Source organism: Syngnathus acus, chromosome 16 (assembly GCF_901709675.1).
Source record: "Syngnathus acus chromosome 16, fSynAcu1.2, whole genome shotgun sequence".
NCBI classification, from domain to species: domain Eukaryota; kingdom Metazoa; phylum Chordata; class Actinopteri; order Syngnathiformes; family Syngnathidae; genus Syngnathus; species Syngnathus acus.
Window position 1 is genome coordinate 6,937,016 of NC_051101.1, and position 23,648 is coordinate 6,960,663.

Sequence of the window (23,648 nt, forward strand, 5' to 3'; positions counted from 1 at the left end):
ATCACCCAGGGTAGTTAGTAGTAAGGTGGGGCAAATATTCCATTTTATTGATGAATTTGTTTGGAAGTTATTTTTTTAGGGGCTATTATAGTTCAAACTGCGTCCCCCACCAATGTGCATTACTTACATTAACAGTCCGAGTATTGGTCCTTCGTATTGTCGGCAACTACTACCTTAGTATTGCTCTCCAATGAACTCCAATGCAGTTTGCAGCTTTCATTTTTGTTGAAAAAGTACAAATGCAGTCTTCTTCTCCCTTCCATTTGAGTTTCTTGTAAATTCACTCTTCCCAGCAGTACCATTTTGCGCTAAGCTTTTGTGTTGCCTCCGATTTCCTCTGACAAGATTTGAACGCTTGTTTGCCATTTAGCAGGATTGCTTCAACTACACAACCGAGTTCCATAACATTCTGGCGCATGATGTGCCCATGAAATCCTTGTGCAAATTGACATGCAAATGCTGATTGAGAATGGCTGAAATCCTTTTCCAAGAACGTGCTGGTCTCTAATCGTCTGCAGTCTGCAGAGTGCTATTGCGCTTTAATTTCAGGATGTTTTCCTCAGGAAGAAAATTGGTATTTGTTTTATTTGAGTTCGAGGCCTTTCTCGAGATAGCAGACAAGCTGAAAATGTTTCTTTTAAGTCATTATTAAACCATTTGTTTTATTAGACTTGCCGTTTAAATTCTTAGACAAACCAAAATGTTCCCACACACGTAATTGCGCTGAGGCCTTACACACACACACACACACACACACACACACACACACACACACACACACACACACACACACACGTCATTCTACACTTTTATTATGATTCTATTTTATTCCTCTCGCTTTTTGGGCGTGTTACTGCTACGTTTTCGACATCATTCAGCCTCTCAGCCTTCACACGCAATTTCTTCAGGAATTGCATTCTCTAGTTAGCCAATGCGCAGCAAATTGGTTAGAGCAAGGAATCTTTCACTTGAAAGCTGTACTTGATGAAAGGAGTCATTTCAACACAAATGCCACTGACTGACCCTTTCAACTGTTGCATATTTTAGATTTGACTAAAGCAGCCATTTCTGTCTGTTAGGTGTTATATGCCCCCCAGGCCAGGGATCGCTTCACCGCTCCCGCCTTCATGCACAGAGACCGCTTTAGCCGCTTTCAGCCCACCTATCCGTACCTGCAACACCAGATTGACCTGCCGCCCACCATCTCGCTGTCAGACGGCGAGGAGCCGCCCCCGTACCAGGGACCCTGCACCCTGCAACTCCGCGACCCCGAGCAGCAGATGGAGCTCAATCGGGAATCGGTGAGGGCGCCGCCTAACAGGACCATCTACGACAGCGACTTGATCGACGTGGGAGGCGGCGGAGGGCCCAGCGGCCCCAGGCCACCGAGCAGTAACTCGGGCATCAGCGTGGCCAACTCCAGTCTCCACGGGCGCATGGAAGCCCCCCCGCCCGCGTACAGCGAAGTGATCAGCTCCACATTCTTTCTTCACCAGCTAAGCAATAACCAAAGGGTGGGGGAATGCGGGGAGCCGGGAAGCAGGATGATCCGGCCGCAGGGCCAATCAGAAAGCACAATAGAACCTTCCAAGACGAAGGACGGCCAACCGGAGGACCTGGTGTGAGCGGGACCACCCAAAGACCTTGGTCTCTCACTCTCGCGCCTTTGTCCCGGCTCCTGTGCACAACAAACAGCAATTATAGCTTCTACAAATCAAGGAAAGAGAGAGAGTCCTTTTTTTCCGCCCGCTCTTTCTGCTCTTACCAACCAGTCGGCAATCACTGCTGGGGCAGAATTATGCTGTGCATGGAGTCTTGTCTTCAACAAGAAAGGTTGGAGGACACAAATGGAAACCTTATCTGGAGGAATGGAGGAGGATAGCTTCTTTTTTTTTTTTTTATTGTTATTATTATTTTTTTGTACACTTTTTTTGGACCGGGATCTGTGCACAAAGCCAGGACGGAGAATCAAAGGACCTAAATAAAACAAGTGACTCACACACACACACACACAAATATCTTAGTGCCAAGGTTCACGAGGAAACAAACTACGGGGAGAGGAAAGAGACAGACTTTTGAAAAAAAAAAAAAATCGAAGTTATCTAAAAGTTGCACTATCTTTTTGTTGTTAAAGAGGGAAAGTATATGTTTAATTTCGTTTTCTGTCTTACAAATGGACCGAATGACTGAACTTTAGCTCCAAAGGTGTTTGGCGAGCAAAAACCAAGTATTATAAGCTTATATCCTTTTTTTTTTTTTTTTTTTAAAGCCTATCACATCTGGGCCTGCTTTCACCACAGGCACATTGAGACTCCTGCCATGCTTCATTCAGCTAGTGAGGGCAGAACACGCGAATGTTCCTGGGCAGCTGGGTGGACAAACTCTCCAAGACCTCACAACATGCTGTGCGACATTTTCTTCTTGAATTCCAAGTTAAGATTCAAACCATCCAATTGTACACCCAACTCCTCAAAAACTTCAATTTCTATAATGATAATGACTCAGTCACTGAAAAACGACGTATATTAATGTTCGCTATAGTGACCTGTACCTGCACCAAAATGACAGAACCTTTATTTTCTCCATCAAACTTAATACAAAAAGCCTCCTTTTTAACTGTCCACCCAGCTGTCTGCTCATAGCAGTGTGCCGTCTCCCGTTTCCTGTATCATGCCCCCCCCTCCCCCCTAACAGTGCATTTTGAGTGAAGTCTGCCATGGTGGTAAAGAAAAATCGTCATTATCATATCGCTACAATCAAAGCAAGACGACACACGTAGCGAGGATTGCTGTGGACGGCAAGATTTTGTGCAAACAGTCCAAGGGCTACAGGAGGCCTCCTTTTCTGAAAGGGAGACCAAACTATTTGAAAATCTAGCCTTTCTCTCTGTTCATTGTTGCCTTCTCTACTCTTGTGCTTTCTCTTTTCTTGAGCTTGTTTTCATTGGGAACATTCAGTGTGCCCTCCCTACTCCTTCCTCTCCACCGCATTTTTTTTGAGGTCATTTACCAAACACTCATCTTTTTCTTCGATCCATGTGGAGAAAATAACGCTGAGTCCGCCAATCCCCTTTAAAGTGGAGACTGGATTTGCTTGAGCACCGGGCTCGTCCTGCTTCCTGCTGGCTGCATTTTGTGTGCGTGCGTGCGAGAGACCTTTTAACAACACACACACACACCAAAAAAAAGCACAGCACTTAATGTGACTGTTGAAGCAAAATGTGTATGTGCCTGTGTGTTTTGGCTGCTTTACTTTAAGTTTTGACATTCAAGGACATTTGGCACATTGGCGCAGAATTAATGAAGCCTTCATTAGAATTCAAAGTCCCACTTTAAAAAGCCAGAGGTGAATGATGGGAGAGAATAGAGGTCAATTACAACAACAACAAAAAACACATTCAACACATATTCAAAGTTATCGGCACGGCGGCCTTAATGAACTGAAAGTTAAGTTATGCTCGTCAGTTTGAATGAAGAAGGCCTTTTCGTTCTGTGTGCGTGTTACATTGCTGCTGCTATTGCTGCTACTGCTTTTTATTTTTTTTTTTGCTACTGCTGCTTGTCGAGCCCCTCCCATGCCCATCTTTTCCCTCAAATAATCAAAACATAAGAGGTCTGAACCTCTGCAGTCAAACGTTTCCACATTGGGACCAAATTGGCTTCATGCGAGAGGAAAGAAATAGCATCTATCGTTTTCTTCATTCTTCACATGATTGTCCCAAAATGTATGGGCCTTTGATTGGGGGGGGGGGGGGGGGGGGGGGGCTGCTTCAAAGTCCTTTTATCTTATTTTTTTAAGCTTTTTTTTCTTTCTTCCTTGCTTCTTCTGTCTACTCGGTCGTGGCTTGTAAATGGGGGATACAAAGATTAACTATGTTTTCTACAAGGAGGTTTGCATGTTACAATTATTTGAGTTTTTATTTTATTTTAAAAAAGGTGCCTAATGTTCATGTTTGAGCAGACCACATCAGTCCAACTGCTGCTTTGGAGTCTTTACAGCTGCTTTATTGAGGGTGCTCCAGCTGTCTGAGTGCAAGCAGAAAAAAATGCTAAAGTTAGCCAATTAAGCAGTACACGTGCTGATTCCCATCCAAACGTGGCCTCCATGTACATTTGTGTTTTCTTGGAATTTCAACCTGAGCGCACATACGTGGATCGCCACCTTTCACCTCTGCACTGCATGTTGAGCTCCCAAGTTCATAATACTAGTACACTGACGCAGCAGCCCCTCCACAGTAAAGCAGCTGGAGCCATTTCAACCAGTAAGTTGATGTGTGTGCGTATGTGTGCGGAGCAGACATAGGAACCCACTTGCACTCAAAAAAAGCTCCCACCTTTGTTGTGCCTCACTTCCAACGGTGCTTTTTCAGTAGTCTGTCTTTTGTTTGTAAGGTGCTGTATATAACTTGAATATATATTATGCACATATCCTACCCAATGGGTAGACACCACAAAAATGTTGTGAATAATGTAACATAATGTATAGAAAATATAAAACTTAAGAAGGCAGCATCAAATTTGTAAAGGCCTCCAAGTTAAAAATGTGCTTTGTCTTTTTTGGAAATATGAAAGTATGCTTCGAATACGGTGACATCACAAAATGTGCTCCCTCATGCAGTTGATTGAAGGAGACGACGAATGAGATCGATGAAGACGTTGACACTTGTCGCCGTTCTTTGGTTACTGGCCGGCAGATTTCCTAAAGCCACGAACGACTACTAAATGTGTAGTCGACACCTCTCTCTCTCTCTCTCTCTCTCTCTCTCTCTCTCTCAAAACAAAAGCATTTAAGACGTACACACGGTGTGTTGAGTGTGCTGCAACCTCAGCCAAGTCACGTTAAGGTCAACTTGCATTGTTCAATGTCCATTTATATGGGACATGTCTACAAGTCTGATGTCCACTGAAGTTGGAAAAGTATATGTTTGCACCCACCTATTCTTTTTAATATGTTGTAGTCAACATGGATGGGCATAATAATCGATTACAGTAATTCTTTTGCATCTGAGGCAAAATGGAGCACGCCACTCATAACTGCTGTCAAAAGAACTACATGACATTAAATAGGGAAAAGTCACCGGCATTGCAGCAGGAGTTAAGAACATTCACAGGACTTTCCACAATTGATCGAGGAATATGAATCAAATCCCATTCCTTAGTTTACTTGAAGGTTTGTTAATCTGCCAAAGTATAAACCGATGAGAATCTTTGTCCATGACACAACACCCGATTGTCAAATGAGAACATCATCAAAGTATATGTGTGTACGTGCGTGCGTGCGTGCGTGCGTACTCAGCAGTGTGAAAGCAAACAGGAAAATCGCAGATAAATCAATTAATTGTACTTTGTGTTTTTTTTTTGTTCATGATGTTAAAATGGCACAGTATATTTGAGCAAAATCTTGTGTTTAATCTGCAGTCATTTATTTACAGACGTACTGAAAAATACTCCACTGTACTTAACGGCAGAGCATGTTCGTTCTTTCTAGACAATGTACATAGCAATGCGCCATTTTCTCTTCAAAGCACCAAATAAGTGGCATTTGTCTCTCTGGATGAAGTCCTGTTAGCTCCTCTATTTTCCTTTTCTTTTTCCTCCTTTGTTGGTTTCCTGCACTAGCTTGAAGAACTAACTTCAATTCAGACTGATTTTTCTTTTTGAATTGTCTATGCGGCACGACCTTTTTTTGATGAGAAGTCCAGTGTCAAGTGCTTGCTAACAAAATGTTTCATCAAGAATTAGATCAGAAATGTTCTCATTTTCATAATTCTCTGTCACAGCGGTTACTATAGGACTGCTTCCGTCATTAGTTTGCTTTATTTACAAATATACTTTTGTTTTCCCACATCTTGCCCCCCCCCCCCCCCCCCCCCCCCTCTGTATGTATGAAAGTATGTGCACACACACAGAGGGGTAAAATTGTTGTGTACCTTCTTTTTTATTTAAGAAATTGTGATGTATACTAGGTTTTAGGCCTAAGGTCTGTTATTGCAATACTTTTACAAAAAATACAAAAAAAAAATGTTGCTCCAAGTGCTGTTGTAGTCAAAACCTTTCTGTTTGTAATCATGCTGTAGTCAAACTACAGTCTAAAATGAATAAAACTTTAAAAGTGGTTCATTTTTGTGTGTGTGTTTTTATTAGGGGGGGTGTTAGTGTTATGAATGTTGCAGACTTGCTAGTCTGCTGATTTAATTATTTTTATGCTTAGGCCAACGTAACCCAAGAGCTAATTGAGGTTACAATTTAGGGCGCTGCCCTTTCCATTAAAACTTATCAGCGTAAATGAAGTAACCTTTTCATTGAATGCGCCAATGTTAAAACACACAATACATTTGTCTGGTAGGTGCAATAAATGTGATGCTTTAGTGTAAATTTCATTGTGCTCAGCAATTTATTTTAAATCTTAGTTAAATTAACATCCATCTATTCAGCTATTTTGGTGCATTGCGGGTGAGCTGGAACCTATCTCAGCTGAAGTGAAAATTCTCACTTGAAAGTCAGAATTCTGAGAAAAAAGTCAAAATTCTCACCTTAAAGTCAGAATTCTGACTTTAAAGACGGAATTCCCACTTTCTGGCTTTAAAGTGAAAATTCTGACTTCATTCTCAGAATTCTGACTTTAAAGTGGGAATTCTGACTTTATTCTCAGAATTCTCACTTTAAAGTCAGAGTTCTGACTTTCAGTCATTTTGTTATAGGTAAAAGATTTTTAAAAAATACATAAATCATGTCTGAAATATTATATGAAATATTAAATGCATTGAAAATATTCTTTGATGTTATTGATTTCAGGACATAATGAAAAAGGTTTGCTTGGGGTCAAAATGTGTCGTGATGAACCAAAACTAACAACAGCCCTGGTTTATGAACTGAAGTACCTGTATAAAAACATTCCACCTAATTTGTTCAATATGCAATAAATGTTTTGCTTCCATCAAAATTGGTTGTCAAGATGGCAATGGGAGCCATATTACATTTGCAAATGCGAGTGTGATCTTTGATTGTTTATAACCTGACGCTCCGTGAGAAATGTCTGTATCTTGAGTTATTTTATTAAATAAAATATGAAATTGGTTGTTTCTACATTTTGAAGGTTAGTGAAGAAATGAGAATGATTTTTAATTAGAAAACTTTCCCAACCTCACTTTTCTATCAAAACCTTTTAGTGCTGGTGTATTTTCAATTTCAGTGTTGCAGAGTTAGGTTTGGTTTTTCTTTTTCTTGCAAAATGCACCGAATATGCTGAGTTCTCTCTGATATGCAGACTTGTGAAGGTCAAATTCGGGCTTCATCAAAAATCAAATTCTCTCTCATATCAGTCGTGTTTTTGTTAAAAACATGGCCATAGATCCTTGTGAGCTAGAAGCAAATGACTCACTCTACCCTGCAAAGTAATGAAATGCATGAAGCATACGTCTTGGTATATTATTCAACAGCAACACAAACTTATTTACAGACAGACCCCATCTGGCAACTTGTCATAACAGTCAGAGGAGTGAAAGTACTTTGACTCACTTGTCTGCAGAAGGAAGGTGGCTAGGCCCCGCCTCCTGCCCTTTTTGTAACTTTAAATAAAATAAAAATAAAAAAACATGAGGGGCACAACAACGCTGATGCTGTTCACATCCCTTTTTAGTTTGCCCTTTACCAAATACGGCACAATCAAATCCTTTCAACTACATCTTGGCAGCAGTACCTGATGTTGAGAGAAGTTCATGCATTATTGGTCACGCAAAAAAAAGAAATAACTCATTGTTCAAGTATTCCCCAAGGAAATGAAAATAAATAAAGATATCCAGTTTCATAATCAAACTATAGCCCCTGGAAAAATCTAACATTCTCAAATTGTACACTTATACAAGTAAATGATGAGTACTTAAACTATGGAGTCTTAAGTATTCTTCCAAACTTGCAGTGCGGAGGCGTCACGTCAGTTTGCATGTTCATGCGTGGGTTTTCTCCTGGTGCTCATGTTTCCTCCCACAAAACATACATGGTCGACCAACTAACTTGTCATAGGTGTAAATAGGATAATGAATGGTTATTTGTGCCCTGCCATTGGTGTACTGCGCTTCTTTGCCAATCACAGTTGAGGTGGGCTCCGGCAAGTCCACAATTTATATTCAATTTTTATATTCCACACATCCATTTTTTTTTAAAAGTACATATCAAATACCTGTTCATACTGTGCAAAATATTGGCTTATAATAATGAATACTTGAATGAACACTACTCGGAATAAAATTATTTTTGATGAAAGCTTAAGCTTAAACACTTTTGTATGTTAATTTTGGTCATGTTAATTGTTAACTTAGAGTTACTTATTTTCGGTGGTACTCGGTGTAAAAAACTCAGTAGTACTCAAGGTTGAGAAGGTATAGCTGCAGGAACACTGCATTCTAGTGGCGACTGAAAGAAAAGTTGAAATGTTTCGATGGATGGATGATAGGTTGATTTATTTATTATTATTCATTTACTATTTACCTGTGAGATAAATGATGGAAGTTTTGGCTTAGCCTATTGTTAGTAAAATTGTCTTTGTAGATTAATGTATGAATAAATAAATAGATAAATAAATACATAAATCCTGGCCTGTGTTTGACCCAGTCATCAGAGAGGTATCCTGTCACTTGGGTCATGTTTGGACACTGACTCCCACCCGAGGGACACAGATTGTCCTTCCTTCATGGCATCGCAGCCAGGCTGCCTCTGTCCTCTCTGTCATTCCTCCAGTATGTGGGGCCGACAGGTGCTTGTGCTGGGAGTGGGGGGCACTGGACTGTATAAACAGATTAACATTAGTTTAGACAGTGGAGGTCATTGTAACTGTTCTGCACTCACACACTAATGTGCATACACACACGCACATTCAACATCTACACTATGTGGATGCAGTGAAGGTTGCCAAAAATGTGACCCCGGAAAAATACCATTCATGTTGAAAGATAAATTCAGAGTTTAACAGAAGAGAATTTCTGAGTGAAAAACTAAATCGATGAACCCACACCAATGAGTCAGCTGTGGTTGCCATGGAGAAGCCCAAAAGAAAACCAAGAACCCCTTAGAGGAAACAAAAAAGGTGTAAAAGTATAATAGACTTTATAGGCTCAGTGGCCTAGTGGTAGAGTGTCCGCCCTGAGACTGGAAGGTTGGGGGTTCAAACCCCGGCCGTGTCATACCAAAGACTATAAAAATGGGACCCATTGCCTCTCTGCTTGGCACTCAGCATTAAGGGTTGGAATTGGGGGGTTAGATCACCAAATGATTCCCGGGCGCGGCACCGCTGCTGCTCACTGCTCCCTTCGGGGATGGGTTAAATGCAGAGACAAATTTCGCCACACCCAGATGTGTGTGTGACAATCATTGGGTCTTTACCTCTTTATATATAGAAAAATCCTCTTTTTTTGCTTTCATATTCATTTGATTGTGCATTTGGAGTCTCCAAGATTGTAGAAAAGTGTAATCCATCCCGCCAGGTGTTGCAGAGATACTTTTATTTTCTGTTTGGGGGGCTATTTTTTACTTCGTTCGGTTTTCTCCCTTTTTCTATTACGTACTTATATCTATTACGTCACATCCTTTGGGGCGGGACAACCAAACAAGGTAATGGGTGTGGCCAACCGTTTCGCAAATCCGCCATCTTTATTACTCGGAGAGACTTTTGTAGTCCAAACAACTCAAGGATGCCGAAGTGGAAAGATCAAAATGTTCTGTTGTTGGATGCATCAAGCCACACAACTTATTGCACCGTCCCCCAGCATCAGAACCTCAAAAAAGTGCCTGGTCGAATTTCATTTTTCAAGCAGAAGTCTTGCTTCTTCAAGGACGAGTGTTTCAGAAATGTTTTGTCAGTATAGAGAAGGATTCGCTGAAAGACTTTCTTTCGCTGATGGTTCAGTTCCTCCAATCTATGGACACGACGGACACGGTAAGCTTGAGATGACACAAAAATACAAACTGTATTTCACGTTCATATTATTGCGGGTCTATGATGCACTCGTTTTGATAGCATTAGCATCAGTCTTTCTGCTTATTTTGGGGCTTAGTGCTCTATGTTTTCACTTCTAGTAGGTGTATTTTGAGTAGTTGTATCAGATGAATTGCATTGAAGGTGCTGTTTTATTCTTGGGGAACACAATGTGTTAAATGCATTCGTTAGCTTCTCACTAGTGCTAGTATTAGCTTACTTCGTAGCTTGACTGCCGTGCTTGTTTACAAGCTGTTCATAGCATTAGCATCAGTCTTTCTGCTGACTTTGGAGCTGTGCGCTCTATGTCTTACTTCTTGTGGGTGTATTTTGAGATTAATTGCATCGAATGTGCTGTTTTATTCTTGGAAATACAATAATGTGTGAAATGCATTTGTTAGTTTCTCGCTAACGCTAGCATTAGCTTACTCTGGAGCTTGACTGCAGTGCTGTTTACAAGATGTGTTCATAAATATTGTGAGGGGATTTGTTACAAAACGACTTGCTCTGAGCCGCACCTCAGAACAAGAATAAAAGCATTGCTGTTCATGCATTGTTTATATAGAACACAACTGAATGAGTAAAACAAAATAATGTATTAACGTGATGCGTGAGTTTTAATTGTCAGTTTCATTTATTATTAGTCTCACTAGTCGTACAGTATTGGCTAAGGGGTCAATGTCATATTACATAGAAAATGCATTTTTCTCAGTATGTACATTAAAAAAAATTATACAGGGGCACATTGAGCCTAGAGAAAGGCTTTGAGGATCTTGTACATGCAGCTGTAACAAGCATCAAGTTTAAGCTTGACAACAATCAAAAGGCTTTTGCTGTGTCATTCCTTTATTAACGCTTGATGCATTACAAAAAGTTAAAGCGCTGATCGCTTGAGCTGCTGTAATTACCCGAGGAGGTTGGGGTGCTTGAAGGAAGGCGTGCCAGGGGTTTGCCAAGCTGCTGCTTGGTCTACAATTAACACCGTACTGTTCATGAATGTGACTAATACGTCGACGACAAAGACATTTTCAGAACAAATGCATCTTGCTCATCTCCCCCCAGTCTAGCTCCAAATTACAGATTAGTTCAGACCTTAATTAGATCATTTATTGAGGCACCACCTGCAATGCTTTCTAATCATTTTTCTTCCTAAAAAATGCTTTCCCCTCAGATACTCGGTCTTTGGTTTCTTGTAGCTTCTCAGACAGCTTGTCCTTAGTCTCTTCCATTTTCTCTGAGAGGAGTTCTTTTGTTTCTTCCATTTTCTCTGAAAACCTCTCCTTTGTTTCCTCCATCTTGTCCTGGAAGTACTCTTTGACTGGCGGCGGTGTGGATAAGTAGCCGTGCTTTCGGAGGTATTGAACAGACAGAGACGTGCCCCCCAGAGTCACTGCGTATCTGGCAGGAGTGGCAATCTGGAAGAGGACAGACACAGACTAGTCAGCAGATAAACAATACACCGCCCACTCAGGCAGCATCTCATTCGCTTTGAAAGCTAGGGGACAAATTAGGGACGGTTCACTTTTTAATGACTTGTCTACAGCAGTTGGGTATCTGGTTGTATCTGGTGTTCTGAAAAATGAATCATCAGAGTAAACATTTTGTTAGGTGAAGGCATAGCTAGTTAACTAACTCCACGCATAACTGCTGATGTGAACCCCAAAATGCATCATTCCTAATGTCAAAATTTAAATAACAGCTCGTGTTATTATTTGAATTCCCAAATGTAATGTACTTTGTGCTTTTTGGGCTACCATGTGTGCTGAAATTCAAATCCATTGTGGGGTTTATAACTAGCAGAAAGTTATGCGCTCAAACGTCTGTCGCGTGAGCCCAGTCTGAAAAAAGCGTGCAACTAACTAGACACATCGGTGTTAGAAAAATTAGCTGATTTAATCAACAGACAATTGCTCCAATCCAAAGTGTCATAGGTAGGTGTGCTTTCGTGTATTAAAAATGATCAGCAAATGAATGCACGAACAAACGTAAATTACCTTGTACATGGCGTAAGCAGTCAGAGCATAACCACTAGATGAGTCTCTCAATAGTCCAACAAGAGTTTCTGGCACATTGATCATCTCCAGGAATTGTACTACATTCACACCTCTGGAGAAAGGAAATGAAAAACATGTAATGATTTAAACTTGTGGGTAAAACAAAGTTTCTGCACAGTTGTTTTCATAATTATCATACACAATTATACTCATTTGGAAGAAAAAAAACATTCCCTTGTCAATCATCTGCCCAAAACCTACAGTCTACACATCTGGACAACTAAAAAAAATTGCAACAACAAAATCTTAAAGAGGAAATAAAGATGATCTAGTTAGTGTTCAGGTCTGGACTCTGACTGGGCCATTACCAAATCTTAATTTTCTGGCAATTTGGACCATTGTCATGCAAAAATATATTCTTGAAGGTTTTTTTTTTTAGCCACCTCAACCTATAGCCAAGACTTATGAAGAAGCTAGGCGATTATCACATGTACTCAAGAGCCACTATTTCGGAAACTTCATTGTTGCGGTCAGCCTTCCTTTGCTTATTTTCACCAATGTTCTTGGTAATGTCGTACTCTTGTGTCCAATTATCAATGATTGTCTTCACTGCGTTCCGCGCTTATGACCCATCTCCCGAACGATGCCGTCCAACAATGAGATGATTCCTTTGATGAAGTGGAATCTTTCTGCGTCTTACTTGAGTGAACTTTATGCGACGTTATTCAGAGGCAGTTACGATTAATTAGGATGTAGCTTGGTAATGTTGAACACAGCCATGAAAGGGTGTGTAGAATTGTGAAACCACATTATCCATTATTTTCTCATTTTTTTTCAATTGACTTGCAAAGGTTATAGGTCACAATATTGGTGGAAAACATTTTTCATTTGTACATCACCACATAACCCTGGCATTTGAATAGGGGTGTGGAGACCTTTTATATAAACTCTAAGTATCCAAGGCTTTTGACATTTGGTTAATTAACTATCCCGAGCTCATCTATTGAGTGTTTTTCAGTGACTGAATTTCTCAACTCTTTATTCAAAGAAACTGAATAAGAGTGATGCCGCCTTCCCCGTTGGATAGACATTTCTGGTGGACAAGCGAAGTTCATCAAAATATAACATAGTAAATCGGATTTCCATCGGGTAGTGGTTTTGGTGGTGGCTTTTCTAGTAGAACAAAAAGTCGAGATAAAATAATAGTGACCAAAATAGTCAAACCTACCGTAATATAGTAAAAGAATATAAACTAAGACAAAATCATAGGTACAGAAATTGAAATCCCCATCAAGTATATGGCTTTTCTTCTGTAATTAAATCACAAAAATCCCAAATATTTTTTTAAAACAACAATCAACAACCTAAAAGCATATTTCGCACCTTAAAAATCATCAACAGCAGCAAATTAATTTGATTGTAAACCGAGAGGTACCATACAATTTTATTTGATGTGTAACTACAGCAAAGTGGCATTGATGTCCAGTTTTTGATGATGATCAGAGAGCAGAGCTGACATATTGGCCACGTCTCCAATAATGGCTTCAACATTTATTGTAACACGCTTGATATTCTTTTTTTTCCCCCATGTGTCTGCAAATTGTAAACTGTTCCATGCAAGTGCCATGAAATCACTTACTTCATAGCAGCATAGTAGAAGGTTCCAAACCAAAATGAAGACGTGAGGAGATGCACCGGGATCATCACCTTGCCGTACTGTTTGAAGGTCTTCTTGAATCTCTGAGCAAGACCAATGGACTTGTCCTGCAAAGGGTCTACCTCTTCAACACCGGGTCCCTCTTTGTCTTGCTGATCTGATGTCTGAGGTGAAGAAGTGGACGTTTCTCCCCCTGGTGGTTGATGTTTGGGCTGATGGGCCGCCAATGATGTGGAGAACCAATGCCAGCCTGCAGGGTGCGGAGGGGGCAGGCGGAAGACGCACCTCCACGATGAATGTGACGAGTCATGGACAGCTACGCACGGCAGTAATTGACGCAGCGCTGCCGCCCTTCGCAGTGTGCCACGAGTGATGATGTGCGGCATTATCATCATCTTTCTCCCTTTTTTATGGATGCCACCTTCACCCGCACACTGTGAAAGAAGAGGAAAAAATGCACAATTCTGTTTTGGCTTTTGCCCTTTTAAAAGATGTTGCAATTCTGCCTTGGTATCACATTTTAGCAGAACACCAATTTTGTATCAAGCAATGAGGCGAAATTGCAAATAGCTTGCAACGAGTTCAAGATGTACCCTCCTTCTTGCCCGAAGGCAGCGATGATAGGTTTCAGCTCACCCACCACCCTGACGAGGGGGAAAATATAGGGACGCATCCACAGAAAGGAAAAGTTCTAATTTAAAATATACATATGGTCGAGTTCGCTTTTTTTTTGCTGGTCTTCTTATTTCTTGAATATTGCTTCAGAGTCGGATGTTTTTTGAGAGATGTTAATGTGTTGAAACAATACTTGTAATTGTAAAAAAAAAAAGGGCGGGGGGAGACTGTCAATGGCAGTAACGATTACACTGAACTCTGTAGAAATAGAATTTGAAGAAATCTTTTTGAATTGCCCTGCTATTATTCCAAATCGGCTTGGAAATGTGGAACTAAAAACGGCCAAAATGAGGCTAAACACCCTCCCAATTTATTCTCAATGATTTTAACAAGAATTTGATCTTTTACAAAAAATAAGGTTGAACCCGATAGTTGTCAGTTTTTTGGAATTTGGGTTTGGTGAAGATTTGTTTACTTCAATTTTTGAGCCTCAATAACTGTGAAACTAATCATACAAAAGAAAGCATATTTTGGAGAATGTTTAAGATGACACCAAAGATAGAAGTGATAGAAGTCTTATCTCCAAACCTAGAAGCTCAGCCACTCTTTAAATTTACTATTTAACTTTAACAAGCCAAATTTCCTTAGACGATTGAGTTTAAAAAAAAAAAAATGAAACGCATTACACAGGATAGTAATATATTCTGTAGGACGTTTGGAAACAAACTACTTTGTATGCGTGTCATAAAACAATGTCAAAACGGGTCAGTTCTAAACTATGCCAAAAGTTAAGTTGTTGTCTCACTGGTTATACGACATTATTATGAAAGGACGATTTGATACACGCAAAACCAGGAACAAAACAAGTCATTGAGTGAACTTTGACTGGGATATAAAAAAAATGGGGCGGACTGTTTGAAGAAGCAGCATGCGCCCGTTCCATTCCGTTATCCGTCAGCTACCCAAACTAAGAAGAAGTCCTCCAGTTGCAAATACTGTACATCTAGCCAAGAATACGCAGAGTTTCCATGTCGTAACATTTTATGGCACAGCTTCCAACCGGAAATCACAACACTGTTGGCTAACTTAACATTCACCAGGAGTTGACATTGGTCAGCTCGTGCTTGGAGGGCAAGTGAAAGGCTCCTTTAACTTCGACATTAAAACAAACTCGGTACAAAACTGCAATGTTTAGGCGTCGTTTGTTCTTATTGCAGACCCTCCCACTTGGATGTTTATTCTCAATGCCAAATCTCAAAGTGCTGCCAACTTTAAGATTTGGCTTTTCGTTAGCACATAGCTAGCCGCTAATTGGCGATGGAGCGAAGATGTACACTTCTGGCTGAAATCGCGATTTTAAAAAGGAGCAGAGCTCACTTACGATTTATGTTACGCGTTGGAGGGCCCGAATGGCACTAATCTTCAATCCTGAACGCCATGTCAACCTGCTCAGGCACTGTGGCGGTCATGGACCACATTTCTGTCGAGATGAGAATGCACGGCGCACGAGTACTGTTGCACAACCCGCTGTGTATCATGGGTAACGTAGTTCTCCTTTTGAATGCCAACTTGCATCTCTTCAGATTTATAACAAGATGTAGACTCAAAATAATGAATAAAAAGAACATTTTCAAAGTAAATTACAATTATTAGACATGTGTTTCCCAGGAGCTCTTTGGGCGTTTATGTGTTGTTTTATCACAACGTCCTGCTTTAAATACGGCCTCTGGGCAGCAGTATAACCTAAGTGAAGACTGTTTCTCTTTCGTTTCTCCAACATTTCTCAGACCAGAATTGGATTTCTCAAAATTACTAGTTCCGTTTTCTCAAAGATTGTGTGCCCTGTGACTTCCACAAACGCTGGATGAAAACAAGACAGCCACTTTGATGAAAACTCTGAAGCTAATGTACAATAGATGAAACAGATGGGAAGTGAGGATTCTTTATCTGATGTTGTCACAGTCTATCCCTGTATGGAGAACCGAAAGAGCAAAAAATGAATAAACAAATACACCATGATATGTAAAAATCAGCAAAACTGTAAATATGCTGCTTCACGACTAAACCATCACACACATCATATTTTTCCATCTAATAATTTATGCTCTTAATACCAGAATGTTCAGATTCAGAAAACGTGTCATAACCGAAAATCTGCTTTGACATGGCTTAACACACAAACAAGATATTGTATTGATACATAGTTACATCACCTGTTATTTGGTTGTTATTTTATCTGTTTAAAGATACAGGTAATTATAACTGAAAGCATGTCTTATGAAATGAAAATCCTTGTCATAGTGTGTTCATGATAATTCCAGTCATGTGTGTGCAAATAGACAACACGTCATGGGAGTATTTCTTCCAAGTTATGCCTCAACTCAGCTGGAAACAAAGGATTTTCCACTTTGACACAAATGTTCTTTGAAAACAAGGCTTCCTTTTAATTCCAACCAATCACAAGACACATAGGGAGCAGTTGGATATGGCAACAGTGTTTTAGATAACATTTTCTCTCTCCTCCACATCAATAAGACGGCCCTTCTAACTATCAAAAATAATGATTACGAAAAGCACAAATGAAAAGGCAAAGTATGAAGGTGGAATGCATCCCAGTTACACTCCATCTGTTTTGTTTTGTTTTCGGCTTAAAAATCACAGTCTCAGATGTCATTGATATTTGTCTTTTTTACATTGATGCAGACTGCCCAAGACAATTCAGGAATATTGCTTTAAATTAATATATAAAATATTCCCTGTGCAATCGAGTCTGACGACCCCTTTGCCCCCAAGACCCATAATTGATTTTTTGTTAGACGGTCAGTAAACTTAGTTACCCTTGAATATGGAGAGAGTACTATAATTAAAATCACATGTATCGTTACACACGTCACAATATAATAAACAATCAGTTGTTTACATCTAGCTACTACAGTCCACCGTCAAAAAGATGACTGATGACATCACACACACCAAACACACAAGCTCTATCCCGCTTAATAAGCCAACCTTATCTTCTCTGCGCTTCCCTCTGAAACGCTCACTTCCTTGCAGCCTCATCCTCACGAATCCTTTAGTCTGATGGTCAACAGAGGAACAATTCAGTCAGTGCACTAAGCCATTAAAGACGATTTGAGTCACTTCTGCTGTATGAGGTGAGTCCATCATCTTTACTCATCAGTGTACTTTAAACAGAATAACTTCTATCATTTTGTCAAAACTGATCTCAATTGTGTGTGTAGGCTAAAAGACTTGGGGTATGCAATAATAATAATTCAAATTTTTATCTATCAATTTGTTCACAAATTATTTAAATAACTGCAAAAAATAAGGTTGATCGTTCTTTTGCCTTTTAACTTACTTTGATATAGGAGCTTCTCATAATACACATGACAACATGGACTGAACATGGATAATGATCCAAATTACAGTACATACTAATCTAGAAGGATAGACTCCCACTTTTTGGGCAGAAAAAAAAAAATATATATATATATAGGCTACCTATCAGTCTGCATTGCATAAGCTTGCTTCTTTCATTCCAATCAAAAAAGACCGGTTGATTGGAACACCAGTAATGTTTCTTCGCTTGTAAAAAAAAGAAACGAAAAGAAAATCAGCTCGGTCCTACTTAGCAACTTGATTGAACAGTAAATTCAGCAATAAATAAATAAATAAATGGGGGCGGTTAATGCTAACTAGTGTATAGACTAGCAAATAGTGTATGGTTTTTACAGTTATCTAGGTTTTTAGAGAAAACACACAACAATAATAATAATAATAATAATCTGAGGGTCTCAAAAATGTTGGGGCTCCATGGATTGTCTTAATAGGCTGGCAAGATTGTACTTAGTTATGTAAGTTCCCTGTAATAAGATCCAAGGACTGTTATGTTAAACAGTCAGCAGTGCTAAATCAATTATGTAAATTTTGAGTAATAATAAATACGTTGTTAGGCTTTGGATCTAGAGTCCAGCCACAAACAGTTTCTGAATTCTCAAACTGTGACTGTGATTTAGAAAGTCACATTGCTGTGTTTCCTTTGACGTTTGAAATTCCCCGTTTTGTTTAACAATGTTATTTTGTTAAGAATTCTTTCATCAATATTATTTGACTAATGTACTAATTGCAAAGGAATGAGCTGTCCCTAATTAAGCTGTTGTTGCAGATAACCTAATAACCTGTAATTGCATTGCACATTTTCATCTCAGTTTATGAATATCGAAAATCAATTGTATTTTTCAAAACATCAGTATAGACAATGAATGTTCCCTGAAAACTGACCAGCAATAAACATTTCTGTCAGGATGCATCACACAATATGAAACAGCTGCCTATAGCAAAACAGTCCCAAGTGGCATTCCTGCATATAACAATGGAATATGTGTGAAAATGGGGATGTCAAGAAGTCAAGAAAATGTACAGACTTGTCAGTGCAGACAAAGGTTCACACTCACATAACCACCCATGGACAATTTAGACAATTCCATATATATGAAGAAAAATACTTTGACAATTCTTTGCATTGGAAAGCACTACGGCACATTAAAAAACTCTGCAGGATCTACTTTTCAAGTCATGAGTTGAGAGAGTGTTAATTTGCATACAGAGAAGTTCCAAGTATTCATTGATGAGAAACAGGATGAGGACACAAAGTCCCTCTTTTACTGTAACACACCGCAAGGCTTAAGCTTTTTATCTTAACTGATAACTGCTAGATTTAAGTGTTTTTGGACACTGACACTGATTAAGACAATGTCTTAATTCAACATCTCACTAAGTTTCAGCACAAATGAAACAATCAAGATGAGATAAGTGTATCTGTACATCTTTACCTTCTAACTTTCACTAGAACATGTCATTTAACATTTCTGAGTAACCATTTTAACTAGGACCTCCATTTTCTCCTCCACAAGGGGCTGGTTTTAACCGTTAAACCACATACTAAATGTATAATCACAATGTTCTGTCTGTTCAGAGTTTGGCACAGTTTCAAGATCATGGTTAGATTGACATTTAGTTCACGAAGTTTATCAGTTTTATAAGTGTTAAGTCTCTCTTTTCAGTAATGAAAGATGCGGACAAGGGCAACGGTAATAGTTTGAACAGTGTGAATGTTTGTGCTATAAAAATATTATTGTAATGCCAGTAGTTAATGCTTTGGCACCAGTGGAGGAGTCGGGGAGGCTCTTTAAACGCAGCTGGAAGTTTCATTTGTACCATGCTACTGGTTTTTTTTTTGTGTTACACTAATTTGAATGTGTCAAATGAGTTAACACGTTTTAACAAGTCGTTAGAAAAAGCACATTGAAAGCCATGGCATTGGGCAGCCTGAAGCTGCATCAAATTGATATTTTTATTTATTCATTTCATTTTATTTAGTTTTTATTTATATTTATAACATTGAAAGCAAAGAACAAAACATGATTTCAGACGCAAGCCTTTGTTTAACAGAGAAGTAAACTCTTTCTTGCAAATACCTACAGTAAAATAATAATTCGAATCATCAATACAAAGTACGTACTGTCGTAGGATAAGTTGTGACTCTGACTGTGCCGCTGCGGCCCGAATCCGCTCTCGTGGCTTTTTCTTCTGAAGCCAGTCATTTGTCCTGTATTGTGAAAAAAATCTGTGAAGCAATGAGGCCGTGAAAGGTGAACCGTGATATAGCGAGGGATTACTGTATTACATTTGATTGTTGTCATTTGAAGGATGCATAACTAGTTATGCGTAAAAAGCAATTTGCAGCATGCATTCATGGGCCAAATAGAATGTGGAGGGACAAACTGACTTGGTCAAATATAGTTTACTCACATAGCTCAGCAAATGAGTTGGTACTTTAAAATCACTCACCTGTCTCTTACTTCAGTCTAAAGCAGAGATCATATTGTATCCCCAAATGACACTTTGACATGTACTGTCTCTGTCAGCCTACAATAAAATGCCATCCTGACTTGCGCGACAGTGGTTTGGACCAGAGCTCCTATAGGGATGAACGTGTCCCTCGGGTCCTCCTACAAAGAGGAGATGTTCTTGGGCAACTCTACAGTGCCATACACCTCCAACTCCAGCCTGCCAAACACGACCATCAAACCTGTAGCATGTGAGCAAGTTCACATTGCTCTGGAGGTATCTAAGTGCCGATCTTGTTATGTGATATTTTTATGTTTCCACCCAAAAAAGTCTTACGTAACACATGGTATAACTGATAACAATGAAAATCAAATTGTCATTTTGTTTTGTCTGCCATGCCAGCAGCATCTGTCAACTCAAAAACATTTAAAGCTCGGTCATAGGCATAGCAGCAGAACTGCACAATTTGCTTTTCCATTAACAAGGCTAATAAAAGCAACCATAAAGATGTCACATATGAGGGGGGCAATAGCTCATCTGTAGTCATAAATCATAAATCCACTTTGTGAATTTGTTTTTGACACCAACATACTCCAATTTGCTCTCTCTTAGGTCTTTTTGACCCTGGGGATCATCTCCTTATTAGAGAACATCCTGGTTATTACAACTATAATAAAGAATAAGAATCTTCATTCGCCCATGTACTTCTTTGTCTGCAGGTAAGGGGTTTTATTTATTTTTTAATTTTTTTATTTATACGAGGATGCGTCACTCTAATGAATAGGGCTTTCATCATGTGATTTCATCATCAATGTGATGGTTTTGCAGTTTGGCTGTAGCTGACATGTTAGTGAGCGTGTCCAATGCCTGGGAAGCAGTCGTCATCTACCTGCTCAACAATCGACAGCTGGTGGTGGAGGAGCACTTCATCCGACATATGGACAACGTTTTTGATTCCATGATCTGTCTCTCTGTGGTGGCATCAATGTGCAGTCTCGTGGCTATTGCTGTGGACAGGTATTTATCATCTGACACTTCCACTTCAGCACACAGAGGAAAATGTGCATGTGTTATAATACACGTCCTTCTATTTCCATTATTGTGGCACATTGACTCTCTGGTGCGCCACTCAATTTGTGAGTTTTCGGAGCTGTCACATGTTGAACTTTTTTGCCTTCTAGCCAAAATTTGAATTTGAACAAGCTTTAGCTAGGTCAAGCATCACTAATGCAGATTCATCCGTTTACTGAACTGGATAAACACAACAGAACACTCGCAAGCAACTACAGAGGGGTAAAATCGTCTTCAGATGACTGGCTATGGTCCTAATGTCAATCACTAGTTTCAGCTCACATACAGCACTGCAGTTATTGTAACTTTTGGCTTGTCCCAATGTGTAGTAATTGTCCTTAATGAAACTATTCTTGTTCAATTCTCTTCTGTTGTGTTCTAATAAATACTAATTCTAATTGTTTGGAAATGTAATAATGATGTTTTTAAACAATAGAATGTTACTTTTCTTAAGAAAATGGTGAGACTACGCTTTGATACGCTTTTGGTCACTATACCACTGTCTCAAAATAAATGCATTTTAATAATGATAATAATAATAAAATCCCTCTCCTAATAATAATAATAATAATAATAATAGATATGTATAATAAAGGGCATGCTTTTATTATCTGCAGGTATATTACCATCTTCTATGCACTGAGATACCACAACATCATGACAGTGAAGCGAGCTGGTTGCATCATTGGGGGAATTTGGACCTTCTGCACAGGCTGCGGGATTCTCTTTATCATCTACTCCGATACCACCTCTGTCATTATTTGCCTTGTGGCCATGTTCTTCAGCATGCTGCTCATCATGGCATCCCTTTACAGCCACATGTTCATGCTGGCGCGTTCACATGTCAAGCGCATCGCTGCGCTGGCTGGTTGCAACACCTTCCATCAGCAGACCAGCATGAAAGGCGCCATCACACTAACCATTCTCCTGGGGGTCTTCTTCGTCTGCTGGGCTCCTTTCTTCCTCCATTTGATTCTTATGATATCCTGTCCACGGAACCGCTCCTGCGTGTGCTTTATGTCTCACTTTAACATGTACCTAATCCTCATCATGTGTAATTCTGTTATTGACCCGTTGATCTATGCCTTCAGGAGTCAGGAAATGAGGAAAACCTTTAAAGAGATATTCTGCTGTTTTAACCTAAGGAATTGCTACACCAGCAACTGTGCTCTGACTGGTAAGTGCTGAACAGTAAGCAGTGGAATGAAATTCTTCACAGGAATATCAATACATTTATGACACTAGATCCACATGCCTTCATAGGAAAATCAAACTGTTTTCTTAGATGAACTAAAATAGTATAATCCAGTCCACTGGATGACAATAATAATGACAAATCAAAATCTGTCTGATTATTTAACTGGATAATGGTTAGATTGGATTACCTAATCTCTTTTTGGTGGGATTGAAATAGGGCAAAATTACTGCCCAAAAAAATTCCATGTAATGACCACTTGTGTTATTTAAAAAAAAAAATCCAACTGTTGAGATTCAACATATTGAGCCATGGTTTGTGAACCCAAATAATATCATGTTAACATAAAAATACATATCTATGTACAGTATTTAGATTTATTAAATGAATCAATTGCTGGCAATACAGTAGAAACCACCATGATCCACAAATGTACAAAGGTTGGTATTAATTCTTTTCAATGTTTACAGTGATTTGGATAAATACCGATACTAAATACTGTCACAAGAACCACAGGACATCTGGGGTCAGATGTACTGTGCTGTATAAGAGATGGGTTGGTCACCCTCCTTTTGGAAACTGAGAGCTACTTATTGGGTACTGATTAAAGGCTCTCTGTTGTCGAGATGGTTAATTTTACACTAATACTCTATGGGCTCCAACTGAAATCTTGATTTCCGTGCAGATTCAATCTTGTTTATCGGAAATTTGGCAGACCGCCCTGCATTGCAATGCTGTGCCGTCTCACGTATTGATACCATTTTCTTTTACACGCTCCTCGCACACCTGACAATTTGATGATTTTGATCAATTTGATTAACTGCAGGCAGACAAATTTGGAGTTCCATGGCGATACGTGGAGCTTCAGATGTATTTTTGGCTCAGAACAATGAAATTGACATTCATTTTGGACACTATCACTAAATTTCAGAGTAATCTGTGAATAACTAGTTTCCTCTGGAACGTTTTTCATCTGTAACATATATAACCAACAAGAATGTAGAAATAAGAGCTATTAGAAGAATTTTGACAAGCTGTGCATTTGGTCCCTGACTTACCCGTCCGTCTTACTCCACTTGTTGACACCCCCGCTATCATGTTGCACTTACAGTAACCATCTGTGTAAAATAATTTAACCGTAAACAACTCTGGCATCATCTGGAATAGTTTGGAATCAATATTTGTCTAATAACAGGAGAAAAACATCAAACATTTAAGTCAAATACATCATGCAAGTACCCACTCCGTGGCACGGTGTTGCGCAACTGTTGATATCCGATATCTCCAATATCTA

The 23,648-nt window shown here is 39.4% G+C and overlaps 3 protein-coding genes across 6 annotated transcripts in view; 2 read left to right on the top strand and 1 right to left on the bottom strand.

The window, feature by feature from the left end:
• LOC119135344 (low-density lipoprotein receptor class A domain-containing protein 4-like) overlaps positions 1–3,171 on the top strand; it is a 93,007-nt gene extending 89,836 nt beyond the window's left edge. For both annotated transcript variants that reach the window (XM_037272833.1, XM_037272834.1), the window contains one exon: positions 1,080–3,171. In XM_037272833.1, coding sequence (XP_037128728.1) covers positions 1,080–1,625 — 546 coding nt within the window. In that variant the 3' untranslated portion in view covers positions 1,626–3,171. The remainder of the gene's footprint in view (positions 1–1,079) is intronic.
• A 6,443-nt stretch (positions 3,172–9,614) lies between these two features.
• mc5ra (melanocortin 5a receptor) lies at positions 9,615–23,399 on the top strand. Of its 3 annotated transcripts, none has more exons than XM_037273845.1 (5): positions 9,615–9,930; positions 20,166–20,364; positions 20,701–20,807; positions 20,917–21,105; positions 21,777–23,399. In XM_037273845.1, the coding sequence occupies exons 2-5, from the start codon at positions 20,227–20,229 to the stop codon at positions 22,345–22,347; spliced, it is 1,005 nt and encodes a 334-aa protein (XP_037129740.1). In that variant the 5' UTR covers positions 9,615–9,930; positions 20,166–20,226; the 3' UTR covers positions 22,348–23,399. The 3 variants fall into 3 exon arrangements, with proteins under 3 accessions (XP_037129740.1, XP_037129742.1, XP_037129741.1); XM_037273846.1 differs by lacking the exon at positions 9,615–9,930 and adding an exon at positions 16,961–17,390; XM_037273847.1 differs by lacking the exon at positions 20,701–20,807 and having other exon boundaries at positions 20,166–20,338.
• fam210aa (family with sequence similarity 210 member Aa) lies at positions 10,794–15,774 on the bottom strand. Its single transcript, XM_037273849.1, has 4 exons — positions 15,617–15,774; positions 13,603–14,054; positions 11,964–12,075; positions 10,794–11,384 (listed from the first exon to the last, which is right to left on the bottom strand). The coding sequence occupies exons 2-4, from the start codon at positions 14,013–14,015 to the stop codon at positions 11,103–11,105; spliced, it is 807 nt and encodes a 268-aa protein (XP_037129744.1). The 5' UTR covers positions 14,016–14,054; positions 15,617–15,774; the 3' UTR covers positions 10,794–11,102.
• Positions 23,400–23,648: the final 249 nt, after the last annotated feature.

Coding starts and splice junctions, on each gene's coding strand:
- fam210aa (XM_037273849.1), bottom strand. CDS start 14,015: ATGATGATAATGCCGCACATCATCACTCGTGGCACACTGCGAAGGGCG. Junction 12,076..13,602: donor TTCTACTATGCTGCTATGAA/GTAAGTGATTTC, acceptor TCCTTTCTCCAG/AGGTGTGAATGTAGTACAAT. Junction 11,385..11,963: donor CTGCTTACGCCATGTACAAG/GTAATTTACGTT, acceptor GTCCTCTTCCAG/ATTGCCACTCCTGCCAGATA.
- mc5ra (XM_037273845.1), top strand. CDS start 20,227: ATGAACGTGTCCCTCGGGTCCTCCTACAAAGAGGAGATGTTCTTGGGC. Junction 20,808..20,916: donor ATGTACTTCTTTGTCTGCAG/GTAAGGGGTTTT, acceptor ATGGTTTTGCAG/TTTGGCTGTAGCTGACATGT. Junction 21,106..21,776: donor GTGGCTATTGCTGTGGACAG/GTATTTATCATC, acceptor TATTATCTGCAG/GTATATTACCATCTTCTATG.